Genomic DNA, 12,249 nt, shown 5'->3' with positions numbered 1-12,249 from the left:
CCTGAGGAAATTATTCATTTGAAAATGCAATTAATAATAGTGCACAAACTCAATGCTCGAAAACAGCCTGGACACTGTTGTCTCTTGATGTGTGACCTTGCCTTTTTCTCTTGTTGAGTTCTATTGGAGAACACAACACTGCAAAATATGTTAGCTAAATTATTAGGTAAAATTGCTGCAGCAATAAAGACTTAAACTTTTGGTTTTACTAGTCAATCACTGAAAATTTGAATACTTTCCAGCAACTTTTAAGACTCTTGGATTAAAAGTGTTCCTATTAAACCACAGAGAAAAAAGGAAATGTCCAAGAACTTCAAGTGAGCAACAGTTTATTTTCTCCTCTTACAACAAGTAGTCAATGTAAGCAGCAATTAACAATTCACTCATTGGAAATAAGTACTCAGTTAGCAGAAGTTCAAAAGGAACTTTGCTTTAACCTCTCCTCATCAAAGAACGAGGCAAAAAACCCTCTTAAGTCATAACATAGAAGCTGGAGGGAAATGGCCTTTAACATGTCAAAGAGCACAAAAAGGTGAAAGAGCATTTCTTAATGTAGGTAAACAAATGAAAAACAAGCACTTTTAAATATCATCTCTAATAATAACTGGTATAGAGTTTTTTTTTAATTATTATTATTATACCAGGACACCAAAGGTTGAGACGTGTGGTTACTGACTCTTGTCTTTCTACCCTAGTAGATCTTTTACTCTCAGAAAAACATGGTGATTCATTTGTACAAATATTTTCTCTACAGCACACACAAAAAAAAGGGTCAATACGGGAAATTACAGTCTGTACATAATTGCAGGGTGTGCTTTAGGCAAGAAGACGAACAGTCTTTCCTGTAACAGTCAAATAATCCTCGTCGGCCAGAGCCCGGAGAGCTTCGTCGAACAGCTCTTTAGTGATCGCCTGAAAACAAAGTGACAGAACCGAGTCGTTAAGAGAAAGTCGTGATTGTGTTCCCTGAAAAATAGAACGTTTTCACTTTTTACTTGCTTCTCTTCACAGTGGCCGACTATAATGGTGCTAAATCCCTTTATTATGAAATTATTAATACATTATTATTAAAACATGGAAATGTTATGTATGGAAACAAAATGCCACAATTTAAAGGTTGCATTTCCTTCTGCACTTTCATGGCTGTAGCAGGCTGACCAATATTTAATGAGGCAGAACTGAAGCTTCCACAAATGTCATGTACTACAAATCAAAATAACTTTTATTAGAATTATAATACCTCAGGATGTGCACTTGAAATAACATCACATTTTCCCATGTCTTAAGGGAGAAGTAAAAATAAATATTTACAGTTTCAGACTGTCCTCTGAGGTCTTCCAGCAGCTGCTGGTATTTCATGGCCGGTGTCTTCCCCTTGGCCTGGATCAGTTTCTTCAGGGCCTGGGCCACCTCCTCCTTACGTTTACGAGCAGTTGCACTCATACCTGGAATCACAGTACACATCAATACACTCAAATGCACTGCAGGGATTACACCCAGTGATCGTATAAAAATCATTTAAAGTTTATTTGCTTGTTACACTGAATCAACAGTCCAAATGTAAAGATCTCGTATTCAGCTTCTTTTGATGTTTTGGTAAAGTTTATAATATAGTTCATGTAAAGTTGTTCCCACCCAGTCTTGCATTAATAGTGGCTAGTATTCTAAACTCATCCCACGGGTTATTGTTCAAAAGGCTCAAACCTGTTGTGAGTATAGAGATGTCAACAAATCCTGTTCTGGGGTCAGTTGCGGACTGTTTCAGGGCCTCTCGGTGCAGCCTCTTGGCTTCCTCCACATCGATGGTCTCCACCTTCTCGGAGAAGCGCACCTTCGCGTGAGCCTCTGCCAGGCGGATCAGGGACTCCAGCTGCCTGGGGTAGGCGGACACCATCCCGCGACCACTGCCTATCTTTCTCATGTCCACGTATGCCTGAGGACCAACATACACGGGGCCGCTTTTCAAATTAATACGTTTGTCAAAACCTTAAAAAAACCGCTCTGCCGAAACACGTAAGATGTGAAACATCAAACCTCAATGAGGGCCTGGCTGGCCTCCTCGCTCAGCCTTGGATTGATGTACGTCCGTGCGTACGCGATGTAGTCCTTCAACACCGCCATGTCGAGGAACTCCTCCTCAATCTGCTCCTCGCTCTGGTAGTACAGTGCCACGAGGTGATGGGCCAGCCTGCGGTCGTAGGCTTCATCTTGAGGATCCAGCATCAGGAATATAAGGTCAAACCTGATGGAGGATGCAATGCAGTGTTAGACAGTGCACATTGCCTAATCTTAAAACCTAATTATTTGCCTACATTAACATTTGAGATGAATCTTAGAATGTGCGGTACAATTATGTGTCTGACATTTCATCAGTTATGAAAACAAAAGGTAACGAATGAGTCAGGAAAACACCACATTGTCACCATAACCTGCCAAAATATAATGTAATGTATTAATTGTATGACTATGATCATCAAAATGTTAAATGAACATCAAACCAAAAGGTTACATTTATAAGATTCACTCTTTGAATGTAAGCTAATAAACCTGCCACAGTTTGATCCTGCTGTGATAATATTTTGTGCTTTTGAACACGCTGTGTTCACTTCAGACACAGTCAACACGTCCTCTGTGGAGCGTACGCCACTTCCAGGACTGTGTCAAAGTGAGGCTTTCTTATGTCTGCCAATAAGTGAAACCAGCCTCTTGATAAAATGTGTTTCATTGTGAATGCTCTTTCCGTTTGTGCTCACCTGGACAACAGTGTGTGAGGCAGCTGAATGTTCTCAATCGTGGTCTTTTTGGGGTTCCACTGGGATTCAATGGGATTGGCAGCTGCTAACACAGCGGTACGGGCGTTCAGCTGGCAAATAATTCCAGCCTGAGACCGAAACATAAGACGGAGAATCATCAATGCATTTTCTTGTGGAGGCGAGTTCTGTCCCCTAGTTTGTCTTACGTGTTGAAAACTTTTCAGACATACCTTTGCAATGGAGAGGGTCTGCTGCTCCATGACCTCGTGCAGCACAGAGCGGGTGCTGTCGCTCATCTTGTCGAACTCGTCGATGCAGCAGATGCCATTGTCGCTCAACACCAGAGCTCCAGTCTGTAGGACCAGCTGCCGGGTCTCTGGGTCCTTCATCACGTAGGCGGTGAGACCCACAGCGCTGGAGCCCTTCCCTGACGTGTACTGGCCGCGGGGCACCAGGTTGTAGACGTACTGCAGCAGCTGGGACTTGCTGGTGCCGGGGTCGCCGCAGAGCAGGATGTTCACCTCTGCGCGGAAGTTTCCCCGACCCGTCTGACTGAAGTCCTTACGGGTGCCGCCAAACAGCTGCAGCAGAATTCCCTGGAACCAACAGAGGGGGAATAAATACCACAAAACCACCAACATCAAAACTTAACTAAAAAAATAAATAGATAAATGTAGCAATCACAATGACTGACAATAAAGCGCCATCTTGGATTTTAATTCCAACAGGGCATCTTAAGACTTTTCCAGACATTGTGAAGAAGGAAAATTCAAGGAAAACTGATGACATCACAGAAGGACTGCTCACTCTACTTCCACATGTTAAAGGGAAGAGCTTACAGTGGTTACACAAGCTGATGAACAAGCTAGACGCTTTGTTACATCATTTGAACCCCCCCCCCCCAGCAAAATAAGGTAATTTTATCCACTTAAAAAAATAAAATAAAAAATGAACTGATTTTAAATCCCAAAGACGACATCGTTCCATTCAACAGCTTAGTACGATCCGATGCCAGATGAGCTACAACAGAGCCTAGGAGTTACACTGCCAACAAGAACACCTGTGCCATAACATTACGAGTCACAATGTTTGCTGTAAAGAGGTCTGCTTATACAGGTAGCCACTGAGCATTATTACAAGGCCCTGGACCTAACAGCACACCTAAATGAATGAATGAAAGGAGTCGTGCTCGTACGTGTTTTTCCTGTTGTGGATTTCAATGTAAAATGCAAACATTTGTATGTTATAGTCACTTCATGAAGCTCAGTGTGACTGACAGTTTGTGTTGCTTGCTCAAGTTGTTCAAGTCTTGCGTTCGTCACACGCACCTTTTTGATGTCCTCATGCTCATAGATGCTCGGTGCGAGGGCAGACGAGAGGCGTTCATAAACGTCTGGCTTCGCTGCCAGCTCCTTCAAAGTCTGGACCCGGTCCTCGGTGAACAGCTTCTGGTCCGCCTCCTCATCCAAACCGTGCAGACGCTTCTCGTCCGTCTTGCGGAAGTGGATGACGTCAATGTGGGTTTTATACACCGACTTCACGCTGTTCTGACGTGGGTTCATGCGCATGGGGACCGCTCTGTAGACACCTGCGGGGAACATTTCGGATGCTGTTACAACGTCTACGAGGTGCAAACATGGAGCAGCTGACTGTCCTGGTCAGAGCTCTAAAGGGGGGGGGGGGGGGGTGTACAGGTTATAGGTGGGACATTGGTTATGTATTAAGTCATCAAATATTAGTAGGTAAGATTGTGGAAATGGTACCTGTGATGTTAATGCGGTCTCCTGGCTGCACTTTATCCACCAGGTCATTATGAGCATAGACGACCGTTGTGTGAGGCGTTTGACCTGCTGGCATGTCTTCAGGAGACTCCTGAATTTTAACCTGTAACAGAAACGAGATTGATAAATGAACAGATGTCATGACTTTAACAGAAAACAAACAGCTAATTACCCCTTTCCAATTCTGAGGTTAGGTGTGATTGAACAGAAGCAATCTGCCCCGAACCCCTCTGACTCTCACCATCTGTTTGTCTGAGAAGACTGAGCGATTGTGAACAAGGGCCAGGCTGTGGGTGGTGTTGCAGTGGCGACACACAGCCGGCTCGGCAATGCGACCGCGATCCACCTCCACACGGGTGCTGTAGGCGCACACCTGGCACTGGAAAAACGCCTCCTGCATCTCCGGGATCAGCTGCGAGGTGCGGATCACCATGCCACTGATAGTGATCAGCTGATCGATGTCTGGAGGGGAAACACAGAAGGCACACAGACGCTTAAGCCTCATGCTGGTATCTCACATTTTATTTAAGTATCAGACCATATTCACCCAGCCCACACTAAATATGTCTGCTTATGGCTGAAAAGTGTGACTTCATTTCGTACACATCCAGTGACGCGAGAGTGCCGAGTTCACACACCTTCTGGGTTCAGGCTCCTCATGTTCCTGGTTTTCAGGGCATTGTAGGGGCGGACTTGGATCTGGTATTCCAGGATGGAGTCTGGAAAACGCTCAAAGAAAAGCTCGTTGACTGCCATGTCGAAGGTTGGGATGACTTCCTGTAGAGACACAAGTAGAACTCACGAAAAAGCCCTGATACACTGTTCAGAAGTCAACAAGGCCTGAAGTACTATTGAATGAAAACAAGACAAAGAGGCTTTAAACGTCCCTTAGAAACAAGTGTGACAAAAATAAAAAATATTAACTCGACTTGTTATCTCAAGACACTTCTCAAAAAGCATGTAAAAGACCTTACTTATTTCTCTAAGACAAAGACAACATTAATCCATCATGAGCACTTTAAAAAACGCGTCCTTATGAGAGGCAGAAATCTTGGAAGTGTTTTCATGAATCCTCTCATTTCTATAAAGAGGGAAAGGAAGGGAAGGCATAATCTATGGCATCGACCTACACTTGTCTACAAGTACATTTTATTGTGGCGCTTTTAAATTTTTTTTTAATTTTTTTTGATGTTTTTTTTTGCCAAATTATGGATCCTGAGATATAGACGTTTTACTTCCCTTTTAAAGCACAAACATACACAGCTTCAAGTGGTAACTATAAAGCTTCATTTTCCACAGAAACATCTTTTTTCTGTGAAACGAGTAAAAATCCTGGATCTCTCTACCTGATCACTTGAAGCTCACCACTTTTAAGAGAGCCACAAAGTCCTGGTTAGTTCAGCTACAGACTTGTACTCATGTTTAGTTTGTATCAAAGCTACAAATGGATCCTTCCTTCTACGTTTTGTTTTATATTATACAAGTGTTGCTAATTAGCCTCCGCCATAAACACTGTGATACTTGCATTAGATTGTTGTTTGTCTACGAGTATTGTATCCGTCCACATCAAATAAAACGTAAGGGGGGAAAAAATGGCTAAACATTTGTCCGATCAGTCTGTTAACCTTACACTCTGCAATAAAATGATGACTAAATAAACGGGACCTGACCTGTGGGTAACAGATGAGCTGCCTGTAGAGTTCTGCATCAAAGGACTGCACATGCAGACAGTTCACGCTCAGCACCGGATCTCCGACAACACTGATCTGTGAAGCACAAGAAAAGAGTGAGGACGTTTACACCTGAGAGTAAAGGGGATGTTTCGACGTAAATGGATACTTTGTGGGGTCGTCATCTGGTCCAGCTGAGGATTTGCTCAGGTTCCACTCAGGCACAACTAAATCCAGATGTACTGAATTCCCTACCTCTTCCAGCTTTTGCATGTATAAAGGCTCATTCAGGTCCAGACCGGCGTTCTCGTCTTCAGTGGATGTTGGGTCGATGAACCTCAGCAGAAACCTCTGCAGGGAAAGTGAGGGAAGAATGTCAACGATAACTCCTCAGTGCTAAGAATGTGGACTATAAAGTCGAGATTAAACGCATGATTTACCTGAAATTTCTCCTTGCAATTCCCGACATTAACGTCAGTCCCCCAAATCACCAGTCTCTGACCCGAGTTTGGCTCACTGGCTACGGCACCATCAGTGCTCGGCTGCAAAATAACGTGTCAATTGTAATCGACTGCGGTTTCAAGTTTGTCACTGTGCTAAATCATTTTCAATAAGCGACCATTTCTGATCAACACATTTATTCCTGATGACTCCACTGACCGGCTCAGACTGAAGATCTACTTGTGGAGCCTTCCTGACTGACCCCAGATCAGGGCGCTGTCGAGCTGGCGTGCCTCTCACTCCACTGCGTGGGGTCCCTTCAACCCTGGAGCTGGGGGTCCCATACATCAGGGGAGAGCTCATGTCCACTTCATTTGGTAGGACTGTTCAAAAGAGACACTAAGAAGATGAAACATGCCCTGCACTTTCATCAAATAAGGCTGAAACAAACCTAAAAGAATTTGAACCCAGGACTTTTTGGGTGGTAAGTACCTGAGGGACGTGGGCTCGAGAACAGAGAGGTGTCCTGAGGGGCTGCTGGACTCAGCATGTCTGTGGCAGGGGAGGTTGGCATTGGCATGAGGTCCCCGGTGGAGGAGTCATGGTCTCTGCGCCTCTGAGAGGGCGGGGAGGTGGGACCCTCACTGCTCGCTGCAGGTACCAATGACAAAAGTAATGACTTTCATACACAAACAGTCATGTCACTCAGTAGTTTCTGTCCATTTAGGACACATGAAAATGTCTTATTAAAAGAAGATGCATACGTGTGGATGGGTTTGTGTTCCTTCCACGTTTGCGGCCAGGAGTGGATGTTGGAGAAGACATGGTTTCAGTTTATCTAAAGCAAAGAGATGAAGTTTTACTATACCAAAATAAAAGCTTGCATGTTTTCATAGTGGTCAAAACAAACTCTGGACTGTCCCGAGGGAGGCAATCACTTTGTGGATTTAATCTCTCCTTCAGACCTCAGTAACAGTAAGAGGCCAGATGGGAAAGCTGTATGTCTTTAAATGAGTTGGGATTTAGTTTGTTTAGCAGCCAAAAGAACTGTGTAATGCTTAATTAAAATATAAAAATGTATTCCATTAATTCCAATGCATTTCTTCCTTTGTTGTTGTTAGTTTGTATTGTCGTGCATGGCCTGAGGGAAAGTTGGAACTAGGTTGCAAGAGATGATCAATTACTTTTAATGTATTAACTCTTCTGAAGGCACCACAATCTGACGTTTTTATTTATCACGTTGTTAATCCACCTGTAACATTTCAGGGATCTTATTGTTGAGTGATATTGCCACTGCGTCCTAACTATTGTGCCAAAATGAATAAAAATACAAAAACACATTGTAGAGAAAACAACAGATTTCGGCTTGCTTGTTTAATAATAAAACTATGAATGTTGTGAGCTGCATTTTTCGAGAAGCTCTAACTACTCGGCCTATGAAGCTTAGATGCAAAGAACATATTAAAGTTATTAAATAATTCGAAACAAAAGCAGAAAGTTTAATCTGATCACCTAAACTGAATCGACTATCAATGATCAATCATGGGGAAAAAATCCTAAAGTGAAGTTTTCTTTGAATTAATAACTCATATCTACAGGGACAAACTTAACAATTCATAATATACTTTATTCTAAACTAAACTGTATTAAAGGCACTGTTACCCAACCACCATTTGACATGTGGGTGCAGAAGAAACAATGGTCTGAGACCTGTTTGAAAAGTTTGACTTGATTGAACTCTTTAAATACGTATTATGACTTTAGAAAGGGAACAAATCAACAACAAACGTGCAAAATATCACGAGCTACCGATCAGTTCCAAGAAATGAAAAGTTAATGAAACAATAGCTGAATAAAATAAGACTGGTTTACCTCTTCTTCTGTGTACGCCCGAGTCCTGCAGATGTGGCGCGAAACTGCAGATGACGTAGATTTCGCGGGGAAATTTGGGCCAATAGCAGAGCGGTGTTTACGTATTATTTCCGGTACATGCCTTCGTTTTATATGGAGGGGGACGTCATGTTGGATTTCAGTCGTTGTGGCTTTAAATAAACATAATGAATTGTCAAATACGATAAAAAAAAATCTATATAAAATAACAAATAAACTACACACTACCTGCTTGTAGTCCTTTAAATACAATCTGCGCTTCCACCCTGTGTCTTGTTCTTGCACACACCTTTAGCTCATTTGGTTTGGTCCGACAGTAATTTCCCTTTTTCAACCCCCTTAACGTCAAAATACCACATATATATATGCAAAATACAACCAGTGGCCCTCAAAAGGCTGCTGTCTCATAATAAATCATAAATACAACTTTTCAAAATTGTTTTTAAGGAATACAATTTTCATTTTAAATCGTGGATTTTTGGCGTAATGGGAGATTTTCAATACATGCCATTGGAAAAACTATGCAAAAAAAGATTTAAATAAAAAAAAAATCTCCCGCTACAGTACACATGTGAAAGTTTAAATAGATGTAATCTTCATTCAATAAAATCTTAATATTTACAGTCTATCAATGAAAGTTTTTTATTATGGTTAAGAAAATGTCTGATAATCTGAGGGCAACCGGAAGTATTTTTCCATCAGATCGGCATCTTTCCGTGCAGATGCGTTGATTGACCACCAGATGGCAAACTTTCCACTTCAAATAGAGGCCTTACAGCGGAAAAGTACAGCATACTTCCTGACAGGAAAACATGGGAGTGTTTCCGAGAAGTTTCAGGACATGTGTTCCCTAAGAGGCTGTAAAAAGATAAGTATTTTAAGATAAGATAATCAGCAACATCTTGTGCTTTTATCTTAAAATTCATCATCTATTTTCAATTACTGAATAGATATATAGTTTTTTTCCCCTTTAATGTGAATTATAAATACATGCCTTTTAATGAATAAAGCTTTTAATATATTGAATTGTCGTTGTCATTCCAGACTAATTTGTATACTTGCATAAATCAGCTTATTGATATCAATGAATGATGCTCAGTCTGCAGTCACACCTCTTTGTATAGCAGCCATACATAAGGTCTACATTACTTTCTTCCCAAGTATCTTTGTTTTCTTGTCTGTGTTCTTCTGTACATATGTTCTGTCTCTTTGTGAATGAGATTAACTCAGAACATATTTATATTTAAGTCCATGTATTAATCACGAGTCAAACAATGATCATCCTTTTACTGATTAATCTGTGATTGCAGTAAATCACAGTTAAAGATGACACCATGTAAATACTGGTTTGGTACAATTTCTAATAACTTAACAAGCATAGATGTTTGACCAAACAAAAAAAGTTAACATATTATTCCATTAGTCAATTCGAGCACCTGTTCATTTATGGGTAAATAAATTGATCCATTGTAAACACATTTGTCCAATAAAGATTGTATTCATACCAGTGCATATGCTGTTAACTGAATGCTCAGATGTCAACATTAAGTCGAGAAGCATGTGCGACAACCATGTTAAGATATATGTGTGGCAAGGCTTTAAAAAGCATGTGTTGCTTTGTGTTTGACATCTGACAAACGCAAGTTCTGTAAATAAGACCTGTTTTGGACAGAGATTTTTAGGTAGATAGCTGATGACTTCTAAACACTTCATCAGTATCAGGCAAATAATGCACAATATATATATATATATATATATATATATATATATATACACACACACACAACAGATTTGATTATAGACAATCATTAAACCATTTTTAAAATTAAAAAGAAGTGATCTATGTGTTTGTATTTATTATAATCCCCACAAAGTACCTTTATCATTAACTTTTCTGTATATTTTACACATTTTCTGGTTAATGATGAAAGTTTATTAAACACCAATTTGTTCTAACTATATAAGAAGTTAATTTAGCATCTGTTACTTCTGTAATACAGCCATGGAACTTGTGACGCGGCACATATTAAAGTGAAATCACAAACACCAAGCACCTTCAGTATGTCAACAACTCTGAACCATTCATACAATTGTAGTAAAGAGTGGGTGGCACAGGCAACACGCCCCTGTCTCCTCAAATGGGAAGTTGACGGACACCACGTGACCCCCGTTTGGAGTTGACTGGCTCGTGAGAGGGCGGTGCGTGTGACGTCAGCACAGAGTCAATACAAAACACTCCGCGAAAGTACAGCTACCTCAGACAAGTGACAAGAGGTGAATCAGTCTGTCAAATGACAGTCCACACCCAGGAATAACAACAACAAGAAAAGTCTATTTTTTTTATTTTTAAGCGCACCTGCAGAGAAAGGAGGTGAAGCCGCTGCAGAGTCATTTTGTGCTGAGAGCTGTCACATCTGTGGGTAACACTTAACTGTCTCTTTCCTTCCTAAACCACGTGGAAAAAGTCACCAGGGTTCATGTGTGACATATACAGCCTGGACTCTCACTGCGTGTCTCCACAATGCAACATGAGTTGGGCAATGGAGCCTGCTAACTTCTACGAGAGCACCAAGCTGGGCGGCCCGCAACAGGGGCTCTGCAAGCCGGGCAGCAGGAGCGTCGACGCTGCGGCCGAGGTCGGCACCATGGTGGAGCTCAGCACCGCCGCTGCCATGTACGACGACGAGAGCGCCATCGACTTCAGCCAGTACATCGAGTCCATGACAGCCGTGCCCAACCTGGAGCTGTGCAACGACGAGCTGTTCCTCGACCTGTTCAACACTGTGAAGCAGGAGAAGGCGGATTTCTACAACCTGCAGAGCTCCGTGCAGCCCGGCAGCATGCAGCAACATCAGCAACAGCTGTCAGCCGCATACGCAGCGGAGAGGAAAGCTGACATTGGGCTGTCTAAAGGGTTGTTCAGTGCTCCTATCAAGCAGGAGTCCGACTGGAGTGACAGCGACATGTCCTCATCCTTGCCTTCCCAGATCGAAACCTGCGCTCAGACCTCCGTCAGCCTCCCTACAGGGCAGCCCACTCCTCCCACCACCCCGGAGCCCATCTCCAGTGTCAACTCTGCCAAATCCTCCCCAAGGAAGATGGGGAGGGAAAAGGGCAAGAAGTCGGTGGATAGGTACAGCATGGAGTATCGACAGAGACGAGAGAGGAATAACATTGCAGTGAGGAAAAGCAGGGACAAAGCGAAGATGCGTAACTTGGATATGCAGCAGAAGCTGCTTGAACTGAGCTCTGAAAACGACAGGCTTCATAAAACCATCGATCAGCTAACCAGAGAGCTCACTGGACTCAGAGATTTCTTCAAGCAGATGCCCAATTCGTCCTTTGAGGGGCCCTCGAGTGCAGAGAGCCGGTGACAGATGAATAATTAGTCAATGAACTGAGTTCCAGGAGACATACCTCAACAGACAGTTTTTCTTACCATCTGTACCAGATGCATTTTTAAGCTTACCATAATGGCACTGGAAAATATAAGATGTTGCTGCCATATTTTTGTGGGATTTTTTCTGTATTAAATTATTTTACCACTGCATTTACATATTATACCTGATATGGTACATGTTTTATAATTCCAAACTTTGTATAAGAGCCAGAGCATGATTTTTCATATAGTTTGTATGAAACCTTGAAAACATTTTGTTTATGGAATCTATAATAAAATCACTGAAAAGGTGAAGAAAACTCCTGGTTTGTGAG

General features: G+C 42.1%; 2 protein-coding genes across 2 annotated transcripts; one reads left to right on the top strand and one right to left on the bottom strand.

Moving 5' to 3' along the window:
- Positions 1-312: 312 nt before the first annotated feature.
- On the bottom strand, positions 313-8,620 carry mcm4 (minichromosome maintenance complex component 4). The gene is made up of 17 exons (XM_079349381.1): positions 8,518-8,620; positions 7,410-7,483; positions 7,138-7,296; positions 6,865-7,028; positions 6,645-6,746; positions 6,460-6,555; positions 6,205-6,300; positions 5,173-5,311; positions 4,776-4,996; positions 4,517-4,637; positions 4,082-4,341; positions 2,984-3,349; positions 2,754-2,881; positions 2,035-2,242; positions 1,705-1,933; positions 1,312-1,445; positions 313-912 (listed from the first exon to the last, which is right to left on the bottom strand). Exons 2-17 carry the CDS (start codon positions 7,468-7,470, stop codon positions 817-819), a joined length of 2,580 nt encoding a protein of 859 aa, XP_079205507.1. The 5' UTR covers positions 7,471-7,483; positions 8,518-8,620; the 3' UTR covers positions 313-816.
- Positions 8,621-10,780: 2,160 nt separating this feature from the next.
- Positions 10,781-12,234, top strand: cebpd (CCAAT enhancer binding protein delta). Its single transcript, XM_079349401.1, has one exon. The coding sequence runs from the start codon at positions 11,013-11,015 to the stop codon at positions 11,907-11,909; it is 897 nt and encodes a 298-aa protein (XP_079205527.1). The 5' UTR covers positions 10,781-11,012; the 3' UTR covers positions 11,910-12,234.
- Positions 12,235-12,249: the final 15 nt, after the last annotated feature.

This window comes from Symphodus melops, assembly GCF_947650265.1.
Source record: "Symphodus melops genome assembly, chromosome: 7".
Classification (NCBI taxonomy): Eukaryota; Metazoa; Chordata; class Actinopteri; order Labriformes; family Labridae; genus Symphodus; species Symphodus melops.
This window is presented reverse-complemented; position numbering and strand designations above follow the sequence as displayed.

Excerpts from the sequence above, each read along its gene's own strand:
- mcm4 (XM_079349381.1), bottom strand. The coding sequence starts at position 7,470 with ATGTCTTCTCCAACATCCACTCCTGGCCGCAAACGTGGAAGGAACACA. Across the intron at positions 7,297-7,409 it reads GAACACAAACCCATCCACAC|CGAGCAGTGAGGGTCCCACC; the intron begins GTATGCATCTTC and ends TGGTACCTGCAG. Across the intron at positions 1,934-2,034 it reads CCAGCCAGGCCCTCATTGAG|GCATACGTGGACATGAGAAA; the intron begins GTTTGATGTTTC and ends GTTGGTCCTCAG.
- cebpd (XM_079349401.1), top strand. The coding sequence starts at position 11,013 with ATGTGTGACATATACAGCCTGGACTCTCACTGCGTGTCTCCACAATGC.